Genomic DNA, 27563 nt, shown 5'->3' with positions numbered 1-27563 from the left:
CATGAATAATTCATTCCCAGGAACAGCGCTGAGATTTTAATATTCACAGCAAGATTGCCTAACATGCTGAGACGTATTTTGAAATGTTTACCGTGTAATAATCCATCTTTATAGTGATCTGTTTTGTCAGCAGTGAGGTGCATGAAAGAATAATTGGGCATGCCTTTTGTTTTGCTCTGGGTATAAACAGGGAGTTTTGGAGAAACTGGAGGCTGAGCTGGAGGAGGCCAACAAGAATCTGCAGGCACTGAGGCAGAACTTTCTGGAACTCACTGAACTGAAACATCTCCTGAAGAAAACGCAGGACTTCTTTGAGGTGACGTGATTTTCGAATACACTGTTGGCTTCTCGGAAGATTCTACTGGTTGGAAGCAACCTCTTAAATATTTGTTTGAAGCCCTGGGGGGGAAACCTTGGGCCTGTGGGCAGAATGTGGCCCACCAAGCCTCTCTCTGTGGCCCTAAGAACTCTCCCTAGCCACACACCCTTCCTAGTCACGCCCTCCTTGAATATTTTTGCCTGGCTGGGATGCATCCTTGAACTCTGAAAATGCTTCTTGCTTGCTTGAGTGGAGGAGAGAGAGCTGGGTGTAAGCCACACTTAAATCCATTAAACCCCTCCATTTTTGCCTATGTCTCTGGCCACCATTGACATTTGGCCCCCAGAAGGCTGCTCAGTCAGGAATGTGGCCCTCAGATGGCTAAATATAGTAGATGTGATCAGTGCCCAAACAGAATTTTCCTGGCCACGATATGAACTTGGGATGAAAGAGCCCTAGCTCTCCATTTCAGTGATCCTGATTATTCTGCTTCACCCTCCCCTAGTCAGTCAGCTGCCCTGCTCAGCTGCAGAAATTGCCTGCAGGAACCAAGGAATTCTGGGACTTGCAGCTCTTGAGAAAATACATCACATACGGCAGCATAATCTCTATAATCTCTCAAACTCCCAAGTCTAGTTTTAATTGTCCTTTAAAAAATGCCTATGTGCTATAATAATAATAATAATAATAATAATAATAATAATAATAATAATTTATTATTTATACCCCGCCCATCTGGCTGAGTTTCCCCAGCCACTCTGGGCGGCTCCCAATGGAGTGTTAAAAATAATACAGCATTAAATATTAAAAACTTCCCTGAACAGGGCTGCCTTCAGATGTCTATTAAAGATAGGATAGCTGCTTATTTCCTTCACATCTGAAGGGAGGGTGTTCCACAGGGTGGGCGCCACTACCGAGAAGGCCCTCTGTCTGGTTCCCTGTAACCTCACTTCTCGCAATGAGGGAACCGCCAGAAGGCCCTCGGTGCTGGATCTCAGTTTGATGAGGGTACATAGGCTTATATATTTAGAGATTCCCAGCCTGGCTGATACCTCACAGAACTACAGTTCCCAGGAAACAACAAATGTCTGCTTAACTAGATGACGCTCAACTCCAACTCCCATCATCCCTTGCCATTGGCTATGCTGGCTGGAGCTGATGGGAGTTGGAGTTGGAGCAGTATTTGGAGGACCGCAGGTTCCCTACCTCTACTCTGATAGTCGCCATTTTGGTTCCAGGTTCAGACACATTTTAAATGATATTTTAATTGGAACTGCCTTTCTGCCCACCTTAGCCTAATGTTTTTAGCCTTTCTTAAAAAGAAAAAACACTTTAGATTTTAAAAACCAAAAGATTGTTTGTGGTTGGTTTTTGCTTTTAAACATTGTGTTCATGCGATGTCTGAATAGTTTTGTTCACATTTTTTGTACCTTACCCTGGAATCTCATGTTGAAGTGAGGTTCATAAATATTTTAAATAATGATATATACATACATAAATCTTTCTGTTCTGTGAATTTTCAAATTAGACCTGTAGGATAAATTTAATTCCTGATTTCAGACGGAAACTAATTTGCCTGATGATTTCTTCAATGAAGACACCTCCGGGCTGTTGGAGTTAAGAAGCACACCTGCAGCCGTTGCTGCAAAACTGGGGTTAGCATCATTTGTGCTGATTTATGTTCTCGCAGAAAGCCCCATATGTGGAACTAAGTGAGAGAGTCAGGAAATCAGTCAGGAGGAGAAAGTCAGTGACACAGAGGAAAGGCACATGGTGGATCTATACACGGGGCGTGGGGGAACATTATAAATAAGTCAGAAATTAAATTGTTATGGCAGAAGAAAAAAACCCTATGTAAAAACGCTATAGAAAGGTTTTGTGTTCTCTGGCGCCATCTGGTGTTGCATGTTTATAACACATTCAAATCACTTTTTTTACTAATGTAGCTGAGTTCCACAGTTTGAGGGAATATAGGCTGGGAAAGGCACGTTTACAGTGGAACCTCTATTTGTGACCATAATCTGTTCTGGAGGTCCATCCGGAGGTCGAAACGGGTTGCTGGGAGAGGTGCCATTTTGTGCAGGTGTGGGCGACGATTGCCCGCTTCTGCACGTGTGTGAACGGCAATCGCCGCCCCTGCGCATACACAAACAGCGGCACACCTGCCAGTTACTTCCAGGTTTGTCGTGATCGTGACTTGGAATGACTGTAAGAAGTGGTGGTGGTAAGTAGAGGTTCGACTGTATTCTGTAGCAATAGACTTTAGTTTAACACACCACTGGACACTTCCTCAGTTGAAGAGTCTAGAATATTTCAACTGATCAACCTGATCTAGTTGAATGGTTAGTACCTTGAGGAGGATTTTTCTTTGATATTCCTAGCCCTACATTAGATGCAGAGGTGGAGCTTTGTTGCTAAGTTGCAAACCTACCTTGTGTTTTATATGTAGGGAGTAAATTGGGGAAGTATATTTAATCCTGAAGTCCCACGTTATGTGGGAAACTACCAAAGAAATGGCTGGCTGCTTGAATTTAAGAAGCATGGGGCTTGACTCACTTTCTAGCCAAAAGAGCCCCCAGCAGCGTTTAAAAACACAAGTTTATGCAGGGTTTGTGAAGCAAGGGACATATAGGCTTTTAGACCTTTAAATACCCCATTTTTGATGCTTACAACATGCCCCTGCATTGCACCTCCATCTCTACCCCTTTTTCGGTGAATAGACTACATACTTTGGTAAGTTTAAATACTTTACTTACATAATTGGAGGTCTGGTTCATGCACCAGCCAACACGGCAACACAGGCAATAACGTCACGAGTACAAAACACAAATATGTGTAGTGCTTAGTGCGGAGATGGTTGACTCGTGACATATCCTTTCTGTTTGTGTGACACGCAGATTCATAGCTGGCGTGATCAAAAGGGAAAGAATGGTGCCTTTTGAGCGTCTGCTGTGGAGAGCCTGCCGAGGAAATATTTATCTGAAGTTCAGCGAAATGGACACACCCCTGGAGGATCCTATCACTGTAGGTGGAGATGGTTTAAAAAACAAAACAACCCAAAAAATTTTTTGTCACTTCTGCTGTTGTGTTTGGTATGCGCAGCACCATTAAATTGCAAGCGTAGTATTTCGTCGGCTGCGACTATTTTAAAATTCCACTTGGGTTGCATTTATTTTCTCCAGAAAGAAGAGATGAAAAAGAATGTGTTCATTATCTTCTATCAAGGGGAGCAACTCAGACAGAAAATCAAGAAGATTTGTGAAGGGTAAGGGAAAATGTGCTGTTGAGAAAGGAGTGCTGGCTGTAACAGAGGTGTTTTTTCCATTGTGATAAACAAGAGATTGGGACAGAACTAAGAATCCTGTGCGGAGTGGCATTTCCCTCCCCCATCCACCCCCCACTCTCGTATTCCACATACAGAAACCAACTGGAGCAACAGCTGAATCTTACTTTAGCACTGGGGATGTGGGACAGCACCCTCCACCACACCTGAGGACAGCAAGATACTTAGTGGGGCGCGTTGCAGGCTGTGTAGCACATATAGCTTTTCCTTCCAACACCTCCCTGCCTCACTCTGCCTAATGATAGCGCTGGTTGTGACTAAATAGGTTCATTTCTCGAACCTGAGCATGAGGCAACCAGTCCGCTTTGCAAAACTGTACCTCCTGCCTTTATCCCTCATCATAAGGTCACCTACCTCATTTGTCTAATGGTAGGGCTGGCCAAGGCTAAGGCCCTGCGCATACCCTGCATTTTTAAACACGTTTCTTCCCCCAAAGAATCCCGAGAACTGTAGTTTTTAAGGAGTTGTAGCTCTGTGAAGTGCAAACTACAGTTCCCAGGATTCTTTGGGGTGTTGTGTGTATGTTTTAAATGGGCTTTAAATGTTTGGTGTGTCGTCGGCCTTAATAAGCCCATCTTATCATTCCCTAAGCAGTAGGAAACCAATCCGCAAGACACCATTCTACTTCCTAGCTCTAGCAGTTATTTTCTTTTTTCTTTTTTTAAAAATACATTTTTATTGAAGAAATTTTAACATAATCAAACATTCAAATTACATTTTACAATTTCCATTAAACCCCCCTCCCCGGCGACTTCTAGCAGTCATTTTCAATAATTTCTGACTCAACTTCAGGAAGAACTTGATGGTGCTACGAGCTGTTCGGCAGCACTGGGTCGGAAGGTGGTTGACTATCCTTCGTTGGAGGTTTTTACCATATTTTTCGCTCCATAAGACACACTTTCCTCCTCCTAAAAAGTAAGGGGCAGTGTCTGTGCGTCTTATGGAGCGAATGTGTGGATGCTCGCTGGCTCCCTTTCCAGCCCCACCCCCTTGCCCAGGCCTCCATTGTTGAATGTTCTGCAGACGGAGGCTGTTTGTTTCCCCAGCGACATGTGACTGGCTGATTGGATTATCTGTCTGGAAACTGTAGAAACTGCTCCCTTTCCTTTCCTAAAGAAGCTGCAGAACAGTGAGTTGAACCCCATAAAAACAGGATTTTTTCCCTTTGCAAAGTAAGCTCAACAACTTTGGGCTGATCCTCAAAAAGGGCTTTTCCCCTTTGCAAAACAAGCTGCACAACTGTGAGCTGATCCCCCCAAAAACAGGGCTTTCCCCCTTTCCGCCTCTAAAAACTAGGTGTGTCTTATGGTCAGGTGCGTCTTATGGAGCGAAAAATACGGTAAGCAGAGGTTGGGTGGCCCATCTGTCAAGAAGTCATTAACTGTGATTCCTGCATTGCTGGGGTTTGGAGTTGATGACCCTTCCAGCAGCACAATTCTATGATTCTGTAGGTCAGAATCATGCCCAAACTGGGTGTGTGCTGCTGTAGTCCATTGGCGATTCTGGCACATTGTTTTTGACAAGATGCAAATACAAATAGCTAATAGGCATCTGAGACAGCAGTACAACTCCAGCAGTGCAAGAGCTTGCGCCTCTTGTTTTTACTGCAAGTTGTTTTTAATTAGTGTCATTGCTCTGCCAGTTTCATGCGTGGCAAATCCACACGCAGACCTATCAAAATATATAAAGTGGAATAAAAAATAGTGGGTGTTACCTGCATCCTCCTCTCTTTAACTTGGACGTGCTTGGATGATGCTGACTGCGTCAGCAGATCTATCCGCCTGAGAGGTGCTCCCCAACGAATTCTCCTTGAGTTTTCTTCACATCGCATGTGCCATTAGGGTAAAAGTGACATTCTGTATGCAAAAGGGCTGTTAGAAGATCAAAGCCAAGTTACTGTGATCGTGTGGGAAAAGTACCAAATCTGTGGGCTGCAGTAAAGAGGAATAATCTTTCAGGCACGATTTAAAAGTCTAATTTGAAGATGGGTTCAGAACTCAGAAGCATATGAAACGGAAAAAATAATGAAAAAGGGCTAAGAGGCTTGAGGCTTTCTTTTTTTTTTTTAGAATATTTTGTTGGAGATCCCATTTCAGAGTTGAAATTGGAGCAAAGATTAATTATTCTTTCGTAGCGCTTTCTGCCTAAAATCAAGGAGCAAAGTGTTATTGACTTTGCCTTGTACTCTGGTTCATGCATATGCAAGGACTGTCTTGTAATCAGATGGTAGCTTGGCAAACAATAGACAGCCCAGCCAGTCCGTGCATTATTGGAGAAAAAGATGCGGTACTTCAGGCAAGCTTATTATGGCTACTGTGTACTCGTGATTAAGGGATGGGGCTGAAATTTGATTAGATTTGCATTTTAATGCGAGCCTGCCTGATATGCACTTTAGAAACAGCACACGAATCGAAATGTAGCTATCCTTTGAAATTTCTGCTTTTCCAAATTTTGCCGCACAGTTCGCCAGCCAGAAAAAGAATTGTGCGAAAAGGTGCGTGTGTGTGTGTGTTAGGAGAAAGTGTGCATCAGTGAAAATAGCAAAATCATTTGATTTAGGGGAAATTGCTTGCAAAAAAATTATATATTAGGCAAAATGGGGAGAGATATGCACCAAAACTCTTGCAAAATTTTGTCAGGACTTAAAAAAAGAAACCCATGAGGTGACCCGAACTTCAGATGGGGAAGGGGGTGGGGAATGTGAAACTAAAAGAAAATTAGATTGACAGATTTGTTCATGCCTATTCATGCTTAAAACGCTTGGTCATGCTGTACCATTGAAATAATACTGTTCTGAGGAGGAAGGAACTTGGAGCATAATAATGTGTTACAGAGAATGTGAAGCTGCCACTGAAAACTATGCCACCCTGTGTGACCCAAGCCTTTGTTGTTTGGAATGGAAAGCACCTTTGCTGTAGTTCTGCATGGAATGAACATACAGAGAGAAGCCTGTTCCCCAGGGTTCCATTACAGTGGTACCTCAGGTTACATACACTTCAGGTTACAGACTTCACTAACCCAGAAATAGTACATCGGGTTAAGAACTTTGCTTCAAGATGAGAACAGAAATCGTGCTCCAGCAGCGCGGCAGCAGTGGGAGACCCCGTTAACTAAAGTGGTACCTCAGGTTAAGAACAGTTTCAGGTTAAGAATGGACCTCCGGAATGAATTAAGTTCTTAACCTGAGGTACCACTGTACACTGCAAAGGCTTCCCTTTCCTGACAAGGGTCTGTTTGACTTCCTAGTGGTTCCATTAAGTGCTAGGCAGGCAGCAACTGTTTGAGAGGGACATAATGCCCCTTGTCTCACTAAGGCAAAGGTTTACATACCTTCCAACATTTCTCTGATGAAAATAGGGACGTTCTATTCTTATTCTTATACTCCACCCATGACTGGGTTGCCCCAACCACTCTGGGCAGCTTCCAACATATATAAAAACATAATAAAACATTAAACATTTTAAAAAAACTTTCTTATGCAGGTCTGCCTTCAGATGTCTTCTAAAAGGTGGTATCGTTACTTATCTCCTTGGCTCGGGGGTTGGATAACTGCATACCCTCCAACATTTCTCCAGTGAAAACAGGGACATCCTAAGGAAAAACGGGACATTCTGGGATCAAATCATAAACTGCGATGGCTTCTGTAAATCTGGGACTGTCCCTGGAAAATAGGGACACTTGGAGGGTCTGGGTTTAGGCCACATTCACAAGATACCTCTTTAAACAGTCTTAACTTTCCCCAACGTATTCTGGGAGCTGTAGCTTGTTAAGGCTACTGAGCGGCTTAACAATCAGAATCTCATCCCAGGGAACTGTGGTAATTGTAGCTCTGGGAGGAGAATAGGGACCTTTTAACAGCTCTCAGGACCCTTAACAAACTACAGCTCCCAGAATACTTTGACGTAAGGTATGATGCTATCACGGTGCTTTAAATGAATGTGGCCTAAGTCCCTGACCCTGAGTGCACCAAGAATTATGCTTACTGTTGGCCACTAGCAGTCCAAGCACAGCCAAGTGAGTCAGTCACTCTTGTTTTCACCAAAGTCACCACAGAAGAATTGCTGTGATTACTAAATAGCTTGATGGTGGCCCCTGTTGGCTTATTATTATCATAATTATTGTTTTATCTATACCCCGCCCATCTGGCTGGGTTTCCCCAGCCACTCTGGGTGGCTTACAGCACATTAAAAATTGTAAAACATTAGACATTAAAAATTTCCTGACACAGGGCTGCCATCAGATGTCTTCTAAAAGTCAGATAGTTGTTTATTTCCTTGACATTTGATGGGAGGGCGTTCCACAGGGCGGGCGCCACCACCAAGAAGGCCCTCTGCCTGGTTCCCTGTAACCTCACTTCTTGCAGTGAGGGAACCGCCAGAAGGCCTTGTTTTCAGTATGTAACAAGCACGGTTGTACAAGGATTGTCACTGGCTTGTTTGCTTTCAACTTGTTCCCCCCCTAGGTTCCGTGCCACGGTGTACCCTTGCCCCGAGTCAGCTGGAGAACGCCGGGAGATGGCTGCTGGTGTGAACACAAGGATTGAGGATCTAAACACAGTAGGTCGCCTTGGGCCTCGTTCCTGTGACTTAGTGGTAGGCCAGGCCCGGGCAGGGTTCTTCATGTATGTATGTCCTCTGTTCTCAGGTGATCACCCAAACCGAGTCCCATCGGCAGGGGCTACTGAAGGAGGCGTCAGTGAACCTGTGGAGCTGGGGGATCAAGGCAAAGAAAATGAAGGCCATCTACCACGTCCTGAATTTGTGCAACATCGACGTCACCCAGCAGTGCGTCATTGCTGAGATCTGGTTCCCTGTGGTGGACGCAGGCGGCGTAAAAAGGGCTCTGCATAAGGGAATGGTAAGGGTCTGGGCCTGGAATTCTTTAGCTGATTTCCAGAGGGTCTTCACTAGCGTGCTCTGGGGGAATGGCTGAGGGATACAGCAAAAGATCTCTTTTTCTGGCAAAAGATCCTATGTTCCATGCCTAGAATCTCCAGGTAGGTCTGATGAAGACCCTGGAAAGATGCTGTCATCCAGCACAGACAAAGCGAGGTGGACCATGGTCAATATAAGACAGGTTCTTTTGCATCTAATTAAGTCGTTTACAAGGACCACTTGGAAATTGCCAAGGGTCTTTTTTGACCACTTAATAATGAGTTGACCAGGGCGATATCTGGTTTTCAACATTATGATATCATGATAAACTGATATACAGTGGTACCTCGGGTTACATACGCTTCAGGTTACATACGCTTCAGGTTACAGACTCCGCTAACCCAGAAATAGTGCTTCAGGTTAAGAACTTTGCTTCAGGATGAGAAGAGAAATTGTGCTCCGGCGGCGTGGCAGCAGCAGGAGGCCCCATTAGCTAAAGTGGTGCTTCAGGTTAAGAACAGTTTCAGGTTAAGTACGGACCTCCGGAATGAATTAAGTACTTAACCCGAGGTACCACTGTATATCACGACGTCTGAAATAAAGATGGAGCTATGTAGAGGCAGTGGCTGGCTTCATGGTTTTCCCCACGTTGTGATTTCTGCATATTGCATACATACATCATGATTCATGATAGATTGCCAGGTCAAAAATTATGAACCTGATATGGTAATATGGGCGTCAAATCAGTTTGGGACGATACAGTGGTACCTCAGGTTGCAGACGCTTCAGGTTACAGACTCCACTAACCCAGAAATAGTACCTCAGGTTAAGAACTTTGCGTCAGGATGAGAACAGAAATCGTGCTCCGGCGGCGCGGCAGCAGCAGGAGGCCCCATTAGCTAAAGTGGTGCTTCAGGTTAAGAACAGTTTCAGGTTAAGAACGGACCTCCGGTATGAATTAAGTTCTTAACCCGAGGTACCACAGCCTTAAGATGACATAGGACATAGCCACTGTGGCAAGCAAATTCATTAATAGTCCTCCATGAATTTGCTAGATCCTCTTTTAAAGCCTCCCACGTGTGAAATAGCACAGGGATAGACCTGAGCCAAACATTAATGTTTCAGTTTTTGGGAAGGCGGCATCCATATATATCACAGGCAGGGCAGGTACACCCAGTGTGTTACGAGGGGGACCCAATCTCACTTCCCTACCACATGCAGCCTCTAAGGCAGTCTTCATCAAGCAGATGTTTCGGACTACACAGGTGTGCCGACTGTTCCGGATGGAACTGGTTGTCCCAAATATCTGGAGGGCACCAGCTTGGTGAAGACTTCCCTGAGCTCATCTGAACCAGGCCATGATTGCTGGATATTTTGCAGGTAGTATTCCATGGCACAAAAGTCTTTCTATGAAGTGGGAGAGAGCGAGGGAAGGAAGGGTTGTTTGAGAAGAAGAAAACAGCTGTTGTCAGCTTCACAATAGCTAATTTTGGAAACATCGGAAAACAAATGTCCCTGATGCTGGGAAAATGAAGCTCAAAATGGAATAATCTGCAGTATTTGCTGACAGTAGCCATTTCCGTTTTCTGGTCTGTGTGTGGTTTATTTATTTATTTATTTCTTGCTCGTTCCATTTTAGTGCTGTCTGACCTTACCTCTGCTGCATAAGTTTCTATTTTTAATATATAAACTAGTGTTTGGGCCCAGTTGATGGATGTAGAGATCTTTGAGGTGGCATCTGAGATACTAGGGTGAAAGTGGGGGACAGTGTCCTAAAGGATTCTGTCTTCATTTGTTCGTTTAAATATTTTGCATTTTATTTTGTTGTTGCGTCTAGCTATATTACCAACTTTTTACCTTCTGGATAAAATGAGTTTGGGACTCTGCAGAAATACTTTAAATATATAACTCTTCTGAGCAATGTTGCCTCCCTCTGTAATCCTAGGTCACATCAACGCTACAGATCAGCCTAGTGGGTTTCCTGTACAAAGAACCCTGGAAAGTGAAAAAGCACTTGAGATGTGTGTCACAAACACATTGGCATTCTGCTAAAGGGTTTGATTCCCTTGGCAGCTCTATAAACACTTTGAAAATGCTCACAATTTTAAAGTTCACAATGGAAAATTCTGGTTTCAGCTCTACAGTGCCACCTGGTGTCACAATGTTAGAATGCATTTATAATGTTTTATTTTTACTAATGTAGCTGAGTCCTGGATCATCTTTGCTGTAGGTATTTTATGTCGTAGATATTTATCCAATTTTTGTTGCAGATGTTTATACATTTGTTTCATAAAATTTATACTGGACTTGATTGTTAAAAAAACAAAAAACAAAACCACCACAACCCGTCAAAGTACCGTATTTTTCGCTCTATAGTACACACTGGACCATAGCACGCACCAGACCATAGGAGGGGGAGAACAGGAAAAAAAAATTCACCCCTTCAGCGAAGCGGCAGGAGAAACGGAGCCCCTTCCATTTCTCCTCCCGCTTCACTGAAGGGGCGCTGCGCAGAGAGGGAAAACTGTGCAACGCCTCTGCAGCGAAGCGAAGCCTGGAGGGCAAGAGGGATCGGTGTGCACCGACCCCTCTCGCTCTCCAGGCTTCAGGCGGCTATCTGCAAGCCTTCGGAGCGCAGCGGGAACTCCTTTAATGGAGCGAATTCAGACTCCTTGGCTTCAACGAAAGCAACCCGAAGCCTCCGGAGCGCGGGGGGAGCTCTCCCTCTGCGCTTCGGAGGCTTCGCATTGCTATCGCTGATGCCAAGGAGCCTGCATTCGCTCCATAGGACGCACACACATTTCCCCTTAATTTTTTGAGGGGAAAAAGTGCGTCCTATGGAGCGAAAAATACGGTAGTTTACATAAATGAGAAAACAGTAAAATTATCCATAAAAAAGATCTAACAACATTACTTTAAAACACTCAAAAAAATAAATCAACAATAACCTGAAAACAGATTAAAACACACATCAAATTTCTAAATATCTGGGTAGGCTTGTCTAATTGAAATGTTTTTAGCAGGTACCCAAAAGAGGTGAGTGAGGGCAACTGCGTGGTATCAATAGGCAGGGAGTTCCAAAGTCTAGGTGCTCCCACACTAAAAAACAACAACACCTGAGTTCTTACAAATGCAGGACAGATATTATGTCTAGCAGTGCCAGTGCCGCAGATTGAAGTGGTTGAGTGCGCATAGATGGGGTAGCGAAATCTCACAGGTAGGACCCTAATCGCCATCTATCTGATTGCAGGAACGTAGCGGCTCTACAATCAACCCAATCCTGACTGCGATACAGACCAAGATGTCTCCTCCTACCTTTAACAGGACCAATAAGTTCACTTTGGGTTTTCAGACTATTGTAGATGCCTATGGCGTGGGTAATTACAGGGAACTTAATCCAGGTAAATGGACTCTGTTCTATTTTTTGCTGTAGCTTGGTGGGGGTTTTTTAGGATTCAAGATTTAAAATGAAATGCAAGGTGCTTTTATTCCTCTGTCGGTTCCTATTACTTCAACTTAAACCAGGGCTGCATGCAGACATTTGGGTTTCTATAGATTGAATGGGGTTTTTTTTCAGAACGGGGGGGGGGGGAGCAACATGGATATGTTCTGTTTATTGCAAGCCATGATTGTAAAGGGGTGAACAAAAAGCGCTGTCAGCAAGGCAAATGTTTCTTTACAGGACATTCAGTGCAATCACCAGTGCCAGGTTTTCAGAACAGTATCTCACCAATCATCAATTATAATGAATTTTTGGTAATGAAAATTCCCATCCTCCTGCTTGCCCAAAAAGAGGCTTCACTGTGATGTATAACAGTGCCACCTGGTGATTCCAATTAGTTCTCACAGGCTAATTTACCGTATTTTTTGCTCTATAAGACTCACTTTTTCCCTCCTAAAAAGTAAGGGGAAATGTGTGTGCGTCTTATGGAGCGAATGCAGGCTGCACAGCTATCCCAGAAGCCAGAACAGCAAGAGGGATTGCTGCTTTCACTGCGCAGCGATCCCTCTTGCTGTTCTGGCTTCTGAGATTCAGAAGATTTTTTTTCTTGTTTTCCTCCTCCAAAAACTAGGTGCGTCTTGTGGTCTGGTGCGTCTTATAGAGCGAAAAATACGGTACTTTATTTGCTGGAACCAGCACTCAATGAAACCCACAAGCTATGCCGCCTCTCTAATTTTAGGCAAATCCTGCACCCACCTGTAACCTTTGAGACTTTTTTTTTTTTTTTAAAAAAAAGGTGTCATAATTCAATAACCAAATGCATTTGGCTTTTTCTCGCTGGCATATGGTGAGATTAGCATTACCTCCAGGGAGCCTGGGAAACGAATTTCCCAGTGCCACCAAATGGGGCTCCCCATGCTGGGAAATGGGAGTTCCCGGTGCTCCTTGGATCAGCAACCCCCTTCCTTTCAAGGAATGACCTTAACGCCTTTCTCTGTCCCACAGCCCCCTACATTTTAATCACCTTCCCTTTTCTGTTTGCGGTGATGTTTGGCGATTGTGGCCACGGGACTGTCATGCTGGCCTTTGCTCTCTGGATGGTCAGCAATGAGAAGGCTCTCTTAGCCCAGAAAACTGACAATGAGGTGAGTGGTCTCAGGCAGAACTGTATGCGGATGGCAGCCTTCAAAGGTTTCGCTCCGGGGACAGATTAATTTATTTCCAAACCAGTAATTTGAAGTGGGGATTGGGAAAAGAGAGTAACAATAAGTTCTTCCAAATGGCTCTTCATATACTGTAGGGATAAAGGTAAAGGGGCCCCTGACCATTAGGTCCAGTCGTGGCCGACTCTGGGGTTGCGGCGCTCATCCCGCTTTATTGGCCGAGGGAGCTGGCGTACAGCTTCCAGGTCATGTGGCCAGCATGACTAAGCCGCTTCTGGCGAACCAGAGCAGCGCATGGAAACGCCGTTTACCTTCCCGCCGGAGCGGTACCTATTTATCTACTTGCACTTTGATGTGCTTTCGAACTGCTAGGTTGACAGGAGCAGGGACCGAGCAGCAGGAGCTCACCCCATCGCAGGGATTCAAACCGCCGACCTTCTGATCGGCAAGTCCTAGGCTCTGTGGTTTAACCCACAGCGCCACCCGCGTCCCACACTGTAGGGATAGGGAACCATTTTCACCCCCCAAGGCCACATGCCCTTCTGGGCAATCTTACGGGGGCCAGGAGTGGGCGGAGCAACAAATGCAAATTTTACACAGCAGGCCAGTTTCTACACACAAGGACACTCTTCCCTCCTCCCTCCAGGCAAGCAAGGAGATTGCCAGAGTTCAAGGACACTTTCCAATCAGGCCAAAACACACCAGGGGAGCGGAGCTGGGCTAGTGATGGGAAGAGTTTAGAGGGCCAGAAAGTGCGCCCTAGAGGGCCACATTTAGCCTGAGGCTTGCCAGCCCTTGTATGCTGCTTCTGATATTCTCTTTGCCCTGGCAATCGCCCTGTGCAGATCTGGAACACCTTTTTCAGCGGCCGCTACCTGATCCTCCTTATGAGCATCTTCTCCATCTACACCGGCTTCATCTACAATGATTGCTTCTCCAAGTCGTTCAATATATTTGGGTCTTCCTGGTCTGTCCGCCCCATGTACAGCCGCGGGAACTGGACGTAAGTGGCGAGCTGGGTCCTTGTGAGCCAACCTAGGTAAAGGTAAAGGTAAAGGTACCCCTGCCCGTATGGGCCAGTCTTGACAGACTCTGGGGTTGTGCGCCCATCTCACTTAAGAGGCCAGGGGCCAGCGCTGTCCGGAGACACTTCCGGGTCACGTGGCCAGCGTGACATCACTGCTCTGGCGAGCCAGAGCCGCACACGGAAACGCTGTTTACCTTCCCGCTGGTAAGCGGTCCCTATTTATCTACTTGCACCCGGAGGTGCTTTCGAACTGCTAGGTTGGCAGACGCTGGGACCGAGCAGTGGGAGCGCACCCCGCCGCAGGGATTCGAACCGCCGACCTTTCGATCGGCAAGTCCTAGGCTCTGTGGTTTAACCCACAGTGCCACCTGCGTCCCACTGAGCCAACCTAGATGCTACCCTAAATGTGTGATGGCCGCAGAAAATGGCAGCCGCAAATAATAATAATAATAATAATAATAATAATAATAATAATAATAATATTTATACCCCACCCATCTGGCTAGGATTCCCCAGCCACTCTGGGTGGCTTTCAACAGAATATTAAAATACAATAATCTATTAAACATTAAAAGCTTCCTTAAACAGGGCTGCCTTCATATGTCTTCTAAAAGTCTGGTAGTTGTTTTTCTCTTTGACATCTGGTGGGAGGGTATTCCACAGGGTGGGTGCCACTACCAAGAAGGCCCTCTGCCTGCTTCCCTGTAACTTGGCTTCTCGTATCGAGGGAACCACCAGAAGGCCCTCGGCGCTGGATCTCAGTGTCCTGGCAGAACGATGGGGATGGAGAGGCTCCTTCAGGTATACTGAACCGAGGCCGTTTAGGGCTTTAAAGGTCAGCACCAACACTTTGAATTGTGCTTGGAAACGTACTGGGAACCAGTGTAGTCTTTCAAGACCAGTGTTATATGGTCTTGGTGGCCGCTCCCAGTCACCAGTCTAGCTGCCGCATTCTGGATTAGTTGTAGTTTCCGGGTCACCTTCAAAGGTAGCCCCACATAGAGCACATTGCAAATGTACAGTTGTTGTGTCTCCCCCGCCCTTCCACAATGTCTTCTGGAACATTCCTCGGGTCGCAACTGTCCTCATTTCCCTGTCCCACACCAGCAGTGTCCAGGGGTGCAGAGCAGGAGCAGAGAAATAGCGAGGGGCAAACTCCCTTTGCCTCAATTCAGAACGGGTTTGGCTAATGCAAAGTGAGTAGCAATGGTTTGGGGTTTGAGTTTGGTGTTACTGTTTCTTCAAGCATCAAGCAATGGGGAAAACCCATCTCACTCCTGTGGGCAACCTAAGCAAATCACGTTTCTCTCTTCATCCGTAGGGAAGAAATTGTTCATAAGTCAGATACCCTCCAGCTGGATCCGGCAGTGGCAGGAGTTTTCTCTGGAAACCCCTATCCTTTTGGAATTGATCCGGTAATCAGAACTCCTCCTGCCATTCATCTGGCAGTGGGTCATGGCGGAGGGAAGAGGGGTAATCTGTTGGTTGGGCCAATCTAAGATTTCCGGGGAAATAACAGATGGTAGCAAGTAGCAGATTGGGGTAACCAGCTTTGCTTTCTGTGTCATTTTAACAGCTGGAGGATAAGCAGAAATTCAGCAGGTGAAGGGTCTAGCCCAGGCATAGGCAAACTCGGCCCTCCAAATGTTTTGGTTCTACAACTCCCATCATCCCTAGCTAACAGGACCAGTGGTCAGGGATGATGGGAGTTGTAGTCCCAAAACATTTGGAGGGCCGAGTTTGCCTATGCCTGGGCTAGCCTTTGCTGCATTGCTGTGCTGGGGGAAAGCTTTTGCTTGTTGAATTTCTACCTGCCACTCAGCTGATCAAAGCATAGCACTGCGTCCCTGTCGTGCCAGGTCAACTTCTCTTGGAGGCAATTTAGCGAGATGCATTTACTGAGCCTTCCCCAACTTGCCATGGTTGGATTGCAGCTCCCATCAGAGTTGACAAAACGCACCATGTGGTTCTAATGTTATGTTTAATGAAATTCAAAGTTTTACTCGGAAATTGTTTGTATTGAAATACATGAAATATTTTAGTGCAGGGCAACTCAGTAACGTACACTCCCTCACATCCAATTACCTGGGAGGAGCCCCATTCAGTGCAATGAGACTTAACTCCTGACTGGACATGTGCATTTATTTATTAATGAACTTTCTTCCCTGCCCCTCCCCATAAGGCCTTGATTACAACCACAAAACCATTTGGTCACAACAACGTCAAGTATAAAAGGAAGTATAAAAGGAAGTGGGGACAGCAAAACCCTTCCAACCAGAACATAAATAGTACAAATTGAACAAAAGACCTTAATCGCTGAATGCCAGCGGTGAGGTGTTATGTCTTGGGCATGTAAGCAGAAGCTGTGCAACAAATGTTAGACCCACACCTCTGTGTGGAATGACTTCTGCAATTCAGGGGCTGCCACAGAGAAAACACTCTCCTGGGCTGCCAAGCCCCACGTTTCCAAGGATTAGCTTTTAAGGGGGGGAAACAATGGCACTGTAAATTGGAAATGTCAATCTGCATTCTGCATTAACTGATGCTGGTTAACATTTTAGAAATGGAACAATGGAGTAGCAAATTTCCCCCCGGGACATTTTCTTCCCCACATCATTGCTGCCTCCCATCAAAAGAACTCCACCTTGTTGAGGCTATTTGAAGCAAGCAGGAGAGAGCTTCCCAATTAACGGCTTAATGGTGTCGGCCAAGTATCTGGTCACTAGATGGCAGCCTTGGTTGCAAGTAAACCCTCCTCCTTGGAGACCCTTCTAGCGGCAGTCATACAGCGGCAGACTTTGGGTGGCGCTGCATAGGCCTCATCCTGTTGCAGTCCATCAGTCATATTTGCCTGTTTCAGCCAGACTGGTCCATAGGTTTACCAAGACACAAACAGTACAATTGAAAACAGTGGAGAAACATACACGAGGAATATGCATTCAGCCTGTCACATGCTCAGTGAATGCTAGGATAACATCCCCAGTGACTGATTGTGTTCAGCATTAGTGGGAAAGGGGCCCTTTGAAGGGAATGTGTGAAGCTAGAGGCGGGCCCTTCTGGTGGCAGTGATCCTGTAATTCATCAGGACTGGGGGGAAGCGCAGGCGGTGAGGTCGAGGGGCAGAGATGGGAGGAGCTGTCAGTTTCTCTTCTGCCCATTTCTCACCTTTCTGGTCTTAAATTCAGTTCTCTGCGTTTCTGAGGCAATTTTGCATTATTATTTTTTAAAAAAAGATATTCATGGAAATCAGTTAGCGTTTTGGTATGAATTTCTCCTAGGAGAGACATTTTTGTATGTAGTTTTGACTCACCTTTTTACAAAGCAATTTCCCCTAACATAAAGCATCATTAATGTAATTTTGACTACTGTATTCATTTTAATATGCACTTTCCTTTAATATATGCATCCTTGCAAATATTGGAGACCTGCATCACAAAATTCAGATAAGTACGAATTTCAAAGCATATCTGTGTTTTGGTTTGCATACTGTTTTGGATTCAACCAATTTACTTTTAAATGCAAATCAGATTGAATTTCTCCCTAGTTTGGGGCTATGACCCCTCACGGGCATGTACATCTGCAAGGTGCTTCTGCCCCCAAACCCAGCTCTCCGTTGACCTTGCTGCCTCCTCTTCACCCCACTCTATCCCAGTTCTGGAGAGCAGCAGTATTGCTGCCAGAACAGCACTGCTACCACAGCCACCCCATGCTGCTCCCATCTCAGTGTCCAGGATGCAGGGGGTGGCATGGATTGGATGAATGGCACTTCTTTTAAGATTAGAGGGGTAACACCTTCTGTGTTTATAATCTCGTGGCCTGACAGACCCTCACTTACTACTTTCATTATGTTCACATGTCTTCTTTCCTGTTTCTCCAAGATCTGGAACATTGCAAGCAACAAGCTGACATTTTTAAACTCCTACAAAATGAAGATGTCTGTTGTCATGGGAATCACACACATGGTCTTTGGGGTGATACTCAGTCTCTTCAACTACATGTAAGTTTAAATGTCCCATTCTCAATTAATATGTTGCTTGTTGTAGTATACAACTGTGATTCATTTGTAGGTTTCCTGAACTGGAATCCTTTTTTTGCTGTTCTGCCTTGGAGATCTTGCTGTTTCCCAGGCCCGGCTGCCTTGGTTCTTCATTTGTGATCTCTTTGCTCTCCCTATTTTCATTTGACCATATCTTCAGTGTCCGTATCCCTCATGTAGGAGACTGTTGGGCTTCACTCCTCAGTGTTGCTGAGAGACTGAATTAATTAAACTCTGCCAAGAGACGGTCCCTTAATTACCACTCAAGACTGACCAATATTTTAAGAATGCAGGAAGTAAAGCTACCTTCTTAGTGATTTGGTCAAGGCATCAGATTGGAATAATGACTTGCAGTTTCTGGAGTTTAAAGGCTTTATTCATGCAGGAACTATTTGCAAGATGGGTGGAGATAGGAGAGAAATAGCAGACATCTTTTCTGGAGGAATAGCAAACAAGACGACTCAGCTTTTAGGGGTGGAGTTAACTTAAACAGAGAAGTTACAAGAAAATTCTGGCTAGATTGCTACATAAGCAGTGTCCTCTGGTTGTTTAAAACAGCACATGCATTAATTAGAACCTTAAGAGAAGGAAGCATACTGCTTTCCTCCAACAGATGATGATTCTTTTTAAAAAGAATTACCACTCTCCATATTGTTGAGCACTTTCAGGAAGGTGAAAGCCATCCCACCACCAATTATCATCTCATTGACTTGATCCAGCATGTTTTGGGTCAGCTGAATGTTATCTTGAACTTCAACACTTCCAAGGATTGCTAGGAAGGGTCACTCTGAACTTTCTAGAGCAGCCTTTTTTCAGCCTGGGGTCCCCAGATGTTTTTGAGCTACAGTTCCCTTCATCATTGACCACTGGCCATGCTAGCTAGGAATGATGGGTGTTATAGTTCAACAACATTTGGTGACCCAAAGTTGAGAAAAGCTGCTCTAGAGCTTTAGCAAAATATTCAAGTTCTTTCTTTATCAGGAAACCAGCAGCTTTGAGGTAGATTGAACCCAACCATGGAACTGTGAGCTCTCTGTGCAGTTCCGTAAGCATCAATGATAAAATCATCTCCTAGTTTAGAAAGTGATGCTCTGAAATCACCTACCTTTGCTGAATCAGCCTTGATTCAGTATCTTCCCCTTTCCCTTCCTCTTCTGCATGGAATCAGAAGTTTCCCTGAAGAGTGACTGAGCTAGTTTCAGGATCAGAATCAGCTGCTTCCACCTCTGAACCCACACAGTCTTCCAGGAACAAGGCATCCCTATCAAAGTTCTGCGGCTACAGGTTGCAAGGAGAATTTCTCAGGCATAGGAACACCAAATCACCCCAGGTGACTCATCAGTACCACAGACCTGTGGTCAAGCAATGCTTGATGGGACAGATGGGTTGGGACAGCTGCCCTGATTCTCTGGTGGTTGGTTAATTTGTTGTCTTTCATTGGGACATTGAAATCAACCAGCATGACCATGTGCTTGCCCTTTACGTTCACATTGTCCAGGATGGGCTTAGTAGAGAGACTTTTTCTCAACAGAAGATGATGGCTCAGTCTTGCTTGACCAAATGATTGCAGCCTCTTCTTTTGCACCTGGGTGCAGGTGAAAAGAGCAATCCTTGTGTCACTTGTTTTCCAAGTACCTTGCAAGATCGGTAGTATCTGGTACTTTGCAAAAGCAGGATGTTCCTATCTTGGCTGGCCACAGTCTGATGTAATACAGCAGTCTTGGCTGGCCACCTAGGAAGTGATCTGCCTTATCTTGGCTTCCTGTTTTTACTGACTGTTAGAAACGGTTGCACTAGACTTCATTTAAGCTGGCAAAAAGTGAGAGCAAGGCATATGTGGGGGAAAAAGCCAGATGTATGTAAAGCTAACACCCAATCAAGAAAGCTTGATTGTAATTTTATTTCAAGATCAAATCAGTATTATTTTGATTGGTTGTCGCGGGGCTCCTAAAAGGCCTATAGGCCGGTGTCTACTCTGCCTATTTAGTAATCCGGCACTGTCTGGTGGCTTCACCTTACCAGAATAAACCAACTGGTGATTTAGTATGGCCCGATTGTCCTCCTTCCTTCCACATCATCCTGTAAATCAGCTTTCTCCAACAGGCTGCCTTCCAGATGTTGTAGGGCTACAACTCCCACCATCAGCTCCATCTAGAATATCCAATGGCCAAGAGGGACGATGGGAGGAGTCCAACAATGTCTGGAGGACACCACACTGTGGGAAGCTGCTGCAAACTCTCTTTGCTTCCACACTGATGTTTTTTCATTCTCTTGGCTCCTGTCTTCCCAGTTATTTCAGGCAAGTCCTCAACATCATCCTGCAGTTCATCCCACAGATGATTTTCATCCTCTGCCTGTTTGGTTACCTGGTTTTCATGATCATTTTCAAGTGGTGCCAATACGGTGTTGCTGACGCCCAAGACGCCCCAAGCATCCTCATCCATTTTATCAACATGTTTCTGTTCAGTTACAGCGATGAGACAAATGCTCCTCTGTATGTACATCAGGTATGGTCTCCTTTCTCTTTTGCTAAGAACTTTGTTACTGAGGAAGTACACATTAGCCAAGCCTAGAGTTTTATATGCTAACCTTTTTTAAAAATAACGGGGGGTTGGGGGGTGGGGTTTCACAAATTAAGTTAAGATAAAATTCTGGCTGAGACTGATGGGAGTTTTAGTCTAAAATATTTGAGGGGCACCGGGTTTGGAAGGCGGGTTTAGGGTTATTTTTGACTATTTGTCATAGACTAAGGAGGATTCAGAGTCTAATGTAGCTCAGGGCTGCCGGATTTTCCCAAACATTACCAAGATTTCAAAGGCGGAATTGATGTCCAGGGGGGATTTTTAAAAGGTGGTGCTGTGTCCTGGATCTTAGGCAATTGAAAAATTGTGGGGTTTTTTTGCGTTTTTGTAAAAAGAAGAAGAAGAAGAAGAAAAAAAAAAGCTGCTGGTTTTTATTTTTTGAAATATGGCCACCCTAATGTAGCTCTGTGTGTTGGAAACGGTATGTTTTCATGCTGTAGAGCCCTGGATCTGCCAGTATTGGGAAAGGGGTTCTTGCCTTATAAAAACGAGATGTTGAGAAAGCAGGCAAGCAGAGACTTCAAGTGAAACAGATAAACTTCATTTTGTTCAGAAAGCTTAATCTCAGGGTAATGAAAATGAGAACAAAACAATCCAGCCCGTTTCACAACAGACTTCTATGTGCCCTGTAAATGGCACAGAATCACTCAGTCCCAGGTTACAAATTAAAAGTACATACATGAGCTTGCAAAGTAGCAGGTTGGCAAGTGCTCTTGATTTATGAGCACGCTCTTGAGGAAGGAGAATACAGGCAGCATGCGTGGCAAACCATCTTAAATCAAAAGCACAGTTTGAAAGTTGCGAAACATTTCCCCAAAGAGTCCTAATTAATCATGTTGGTAAGGCCGCTTCAACGTTCAGTGGTTTCCCAGGATATGTTTCTGTTTCTCAAATAGCAATTTCACTGATCTTCAGCCACAATGGTTGAGTTTTTCAGAACACATGGGGCCATTTCTTTTAACAAAACCATATTGCCAAATCATAGCTCCTTCCCTCAAGGTAGAATAAACTTACTTACAATGGGTCTCATCTGCACCATACATTTAAAGCAGTATCATACCACTTTAAACAATCATGGTTCACACACCCCAAGAATCCTGGGAACTGTAGTGTGTTAGGAGACCCCTATTTCCTTCCAGACCTACAATTCCCAGAGTTCCTTGGCAAGAGGGGTCAAGTGTTAAACCACTCAGAATTGGAGCTCTCGGTGAGCCAGTGTGTTATTTTCCAATATCACAGCAGAATTGCATTTTTGAGAAAAGATAATTGACACCGAATTTTCCTTTAAGCAGGTGTGGGTAGGTGGTGTGTATTGCTTATCTAACTATCTTATTTCCTTCCTTCCTTGTAGCAAGAAGTACAAACCTTCCTGGTAATTTTTGCCCTGATTTCTGTTCCTTGGATGCTTTTGATTAAACCTTTCATTCTTCGAGCCAATCACCAGAGAGCTCAGCGTATGGTAAGAATAAAAGTCTCTTGAGACATTTGGCCTCCTGGCTAGAGGTAAAGGCAATCTTGGGTTGAGTGAGATGAGCTGAAGATTCTGTAGCAAAGATTTGCAGAGCTCATGGTTTGCAAGTCGTTACGAAACCAGGTTCTGAAAGCACTGAATTGGAGAGCTGGAAGAAACCTTGTAATTCAACTAATCCAACCCCTTTCCAGTGTAGGGAATCTGCTGCTACAGCATCTGCGATAGGTGATCAACCAGACTGATTGGAATTGGAAAGAGGATATATCAATTATACTATACTTCTAGACACCCAACGTGTGTGGGTTAACAACAAAGGAAAACTGGCTGGCACCTGTTTCTAAATCCCTCCATCAGGAGAAAGCCCCATTAGCAGAGTTAAAACTCACAAGTTTATGCAGCAGCGAAGCATCAGTAATGTATAGGCTACCCATTGAGGTGGTCTTGGCTGAAAGATGGTGGCTTGACCAATAGCTATCCAATAAACTTCATTTTTGAACAAAAGGCTGAGTCCACTTCTCTAACTTTCTGTCTGCTAGGCCGCAGTCTGCTCTTGCTCATACAAAAAGCAGCTTTCTGAATTCAGTCCATTTGAAAACTATTATAATGCAACACAAACATTAAACCACTTGCTAACAAGTTCCCCTCCACCCCGCCCCCCACAATATATGCAGTATTAATTTCTTAGATGGGTGGTGATTTCATTCAAAGATTATTTTCACTGCCCTGTAATTCATTGTTTCGCCATCTGAAGTACATTTAGACATTCCCCATAGCAACTGACTACTAATGAGCCCATTTGTCAGCCAAAGCCTTATTCAATAATAAGAATCTTTTTTGTATCTTGTTAAGATGTGAAATTGATGTCTGGTAAAAATTTTGACAGTGAGGCGACAGAAAAATGGATTGCCTGATGCATGTATATAGAAATCGGTTGATTACTATGCAATTGAAGGATATAGTCTCTTTAAACTAGGACTGGGGAGCTTCAGACTCAGGGAGCCAAACGAGAACCTCCTGGTTGCTTTATCCAGCTCTCAGGTTTCTCCTCAGGACAAGCTCCCCATCAGACCTTCTCCAGACCTAGCTTGACTGCTTCTGCCTGACTGTCATGTGTGTGTGTGTGTGTGTGTGTGTGTGTGTGTGTGTGTTGAAAGCTCTTGCCTTTGAGGGGCTGTAATGTAGCCAACTGTACTGAGGTAAGAATTGCATCCTGAAGGAGCGTCTCCACCCACATTGTTCAGACCAGACACTGAGGTCCAGCTTCAAGGGCCTTCTGGCAGTTCCCTCACTGTGAGAAGTGAGGTTACAGGGAACCAGGCAGAGGGCCTTCTTGGTGGTGGCGCCTGCCCATCAGATGTCAAGGAACTAAATAACTACCTGACTTTTGGAAGACATCTGAAGGCAGCCCTGTTTAGGGAAGTTTTTAATGTTTGATCTTTTATTATGTTTTTTCTATTCTGTTGGGAGCTGCCCAGAGTGGCTGGGGAAACCCAACCAAATGGGCGAAGTATAAATAATAAATTATTATATTATTGTCCATTGCCCAGCCCACCCCTGGCAGGCAGGTCCTGGAAGCTTGACAACAAGAATTGGGCTGAATCAACCTGTGATTTAGACTAAATATTATTATTTTTAAAAACTATTTCGGCAATAAAACGTCTTACCTTTTGCTGGATCTGCTCCCTTTGGAGACCCACGTACACTGACAAAAGCCGTTCTCTGTTTTGCTTCTTAAGCTGGCCTCACCTGAGCTGTCGGAGAGCCCCACTGGGGACATTGAGGTGGAGATCATTAAGTCTGACTATCCTAAGAAGCCAGTCCAAGAAGACCACAGTGATGGTGGTCACCATGGCGGGCATGAGGACCATGAGGAAGAGGTAGGGGCAACCAAAAGTAGGGGAGGAAGAGGTAGGGGCTGGAGAAACTCCCCTATGGAGGGGGAAAAACATGGTTTCTGCATTTTGAGGCTTTTTAGTTAAGAAGAAAAATGTGCAGGAAATTATGTATGCTGTGGGGAAAGTGAATTGGGAGAGGTTTTGTTTTTCTCCCTCCCTCATAGCACTAGAACCCAGGGTCCTCCATTGCAGCTGATTCTACTGTTTTGCATATATTCAGTAAAACAATCCAATGAACATTAATAAACCAACCATGCACTGATGTACAGTTACTAACATGAGACTGCATTTGTTTTGTTTTGTTTTTATGTTTATCAATGCCTGATGAAGCTGATTAATGTGAGCTTCAGGCCAGACAAAAGGAGGCGCCTCTTCACATAGCATGTAGGCCACTTTCAGCCAAAATGTTTGAAGAATTGTGTGCAGAGGTTATATGGCATCACTGTCAAGTGGCCGTTATCCTGTATATATACCGTATTTTTCACTCTATTAGACGCACCAGACCATAAGACACACCTAGTTTTTGGAGGAGGAAAACAAGAAAAAAAATATTCTGAATCTCAGAAGCCAGAACAGCAAGAGGGATCGCTGCGCAGTGAAAGCAGCAATCCCTCTTGCTGTTTTGGCTTCTGGGATAGCTGCGCAGCCTGCATTCGCTCCATGAGATGCACACACATTTTCCCTTACTTTTTAGGAGGGAAAAGGTGAGTCTTATAGAGCAAAAAATACGGTATCTATATAGCTAGAGATATACAAGCAGACACTAGCAGCTTTGTCTCCAACATTGCTCAGGAATTCTAAAACACACACACACACCATTGCAGATTTGAAAGGGTCTGTCTTAATTCAACATGGCGTCCAGTTGGATCCAAATGTAGATGAAAAGTCAACAGCATTAGTGTGATTAAAGAATGAAGGGAGTATTGGTAGCAGGTGCTCTGTTTGAGAAACAGATCCAAAATATTTAGAAGAGAACTGGTTATGTAGTATTTCTTTATTTCTTTATTTATTATATTTTAGTAATACAGAAAAAGAAAAAGAAATGCACCCTACTAGTGCAAAAACATACAAAAATAAGGCTACTACTTACATACACATACATGTAAATACTTCCCACCCCCATATCTTCCCACCACCACACCCCTCCACAACATCTCTACTTCCTTATCTTATAGATTCGAAACTATCATTGCAATTTTTAAATTTTGATCTTCAAGTTCTTCATGAACCATACCCCAGTAGGTCTTGGTTTTTTCGCAGCTCCACCAGATATGGAACAATGTTCCTTCCACATTTCCAGCATAAGTTAGACTTTTGTTTATAAATTTTGGCAAGCTTTGATGGTGTTAGGTACCACCTGAAAAACATTTTCTTGAAATTCTCTTTTATGGTGTAGCAAGCGGTGAACCTAATATCTATACACCAGAGCCTTTCCCACTGTTCCAAATATATCGTATGCCGATGTCTTGAGCCCACTTTACCATCACCTCTTTAACTTCTTCTTCTTGTAGGTCCCAATCTAATAATAGATTGTAAACCTTTGATAATGTTTTCTTATTGCTTTTCAATAGTACATTGTGCAATTTTGATTCTTCTGTGCCAAATCCTCGGTTATGTAGTTCTTTGGATGCTCCTGTGCTCCTGGCCACAATATAGATGTCATTTTTTCCCTTTAAAATCTCTTTCAGTTCAACTTTGGAGACATCTTTGTTCACCAGGCTATTCACACCATCGAATATTGCCTGGGTTGCATTTCCAACACAGCTTCCTACCTTCGGCTCTGGGCGCTGAGCTTGGCTCATGCACGTGAGTTTTTCATTTGTGGTGCTCACTGTGTTTTATGTCTCTGAATCGCAGAGTTGGGAGGGAGCCTGACGATCATCTAACCCAACCCCTTGAAGTGCAGGAATATGCAATTGTCTCTTACAGGGATTGAACCTGTTTTGGCATGGGATGAGAGAATACTAATACTAGGCATCTCTGTAGAGTAGGTGTTGGGAACCTGGTAACTACCAGGCATTGCTGGGCTCCAGTTCCCATCAGCCCTTGATGAAACTCAGTCCAATAACATCTGGAGGGCCTCATCCCTCCCAGAGATTATTTGAATCACCAGCAGATAATTAGGAACTCAGTGACAATGTACAAGGAAGGTCATACTGCATTCAACTAAGTTTTACTCGGAATAGAGTCATTGACATGAATGGATCTAACTTATCCATGTTCATTGATTTCAACAGGTCTACTCTAAGCAAATCTTAGTTGAATACCACACATAGGCGCATTTAAGCTAAAAGTGAGCCAAAAGATGGGGGGTGTTTTTTCAACGTTTTTGGCATTGCCAAGAAAACACCACCACCCTTCTGGGGCAATTTGGTGGGCCTTGTATTGAGAGGAGGTGACAAAGTTCACCCACATAGTCTGAGGGTGACCAGTGGTCCAGCTGACTGAGTTCAACCAAATGACTGACGCAGGCAGCAGTGCCCTCGCTCACAGTTGGCTTTGTTCACTCTTGGTGATGTCATTGGAAAGCCAGTTCTGATCAGTTACAGAGCTGCGATGCCATCATGTTCAATGTTGGTTGGGTGCACGCTTTAAGAATAGAGCCCTAGACAGGAAAAATAACGGCACTGGTTCATCAACAAAGAAAGTAGAAAGTGGCAGATATTGTTGTATTACAAAGGTTGAAGCACCATCCACTGCTAGCATGTGGCCCTTGGGAGGTTGCCCGGAAAGGAATGTGGCTCTCTGGCTAAAACAGGTTCTGACCTTCATGGGGGCGGGGGGAAGAGAGGAGAGCTGTGACTTACTCTTATTAGGGGGATCTCCTGCCAGAATGGTCTTTATTGTCTTGCTGTTCGTGGCTGTTTTTTGCGTGACATTTGCCTCTGTAATCTTTTTCCCCCCAGTGTGGAGTAGTGGTTAAGAGCGGTGGACTCGTAATCTGGTGAACCGGGTTCGCGTCTCCGCTCCTCCACATGCAGCTGCTGGCTGACCTTCTCTGAAGTCTCTCAGCCCCACTCACCTGACAGAGTGTTTGTTGTGGGGGAGGAAGGGAAAGGAGAATGTTAGCTGCTTTGAGACTCCTTCGGGTAGTGATAAAGCGAGATATCAAATCCAAGCTCCTCTTCTTCTCCAGAGCTCTCAGAGGTCCTCTGGGGCCAGGTGCTGATCATCTCATTCCACTCCAGTGGCAACTGGATAGGAATCATCGTAATCTTCGTCCTCTTTGCCGTCTTTGCTGCTCTGACTGTAGCCATTTTACTGATCATGGAGGGCCTCTCTGCCTTCCTGCATGCCCTGAGACTTCACTGGTAGGTAACCCAGGTGCATTTGAGTAGGAAAAGGGTTGACAAAGAAATAACAAAAGGAAGTAGTTTGCAAATGTATCGCTGTGGTTTCCCCACATCACCA

At 44.6% G+C, this 27563-nt stretch overlaps 1 protein-coding gene across 2 annotated transcripts in view; it reads left to right on the top strand.

The window, feature by feature from the left end:
* Positions 1-27563, top strand: part of ATP6V0A4 (ATPase H+ transporting V0 subunit a4) — a 34553-nt gene that overhangs the window by 6036 nt on the left and 954 nt on the right. For both annotated transcript variants that reach the window (XM_079992357.1, XM_079992358.1), the window contains 16 exons: positions 191-316; positions 1880-1974; positions 3217-3343; positions 3502-3584; positions 8125-8218; positions 8307-8519; positions 11787-11937; positions 12984-13123; positions 13987-14144; positions 15490-15583; positions 18047-18165; positions 20495-20711; positions 22138-22245; positions 23994-24134; positions 25841-25958; positions 27289-27463. In XM_079992357.1, coding sequence (XP_079848483.1) covers positions 191-316; positions 1880-1974; positions 3217-3343; positions 3502-3584; positions 8125-8218; positions 8307-8519; positions 11787-11937; positions 12984-13123; positions 13987-14144; positions 15490-15583; positions 18047-18165; positions 20495-20711; positions 22138-22245; positions 23994-24134; positions 25841-25958; positions 27289-27463 — 2159 coding nt within the window. The remainder of the gene's footprint in view (positions 1-190; positions 317-1879; positions 1975-3216; positions 3344-3501; positions 3585-8124; positions 8219-8306; positions 8520-11786; positions 11938-12983; positions 13124-13986; positions 14145-15489; positions 15584-18046; positions 18166-20494; positions 20712-22137; positions 22246-23993; positions 24135-25840; positions 25959-27288; positions 27464-27563) is intronic.

Source organism: Podarcis cretensis, assembly GCF_951804945.1.
Source record: "Podarcis cretensis genome assembly, chromosome: 10".
NCBI lineage: Eukaryota > Metazoa > Chordata > Lepidosauria > Squamata > Lacertidae > Podarcis > Podarcis cretensis.
This window is presented reverse-complemented; position numbering and strand designations above follow the sequence as displayed.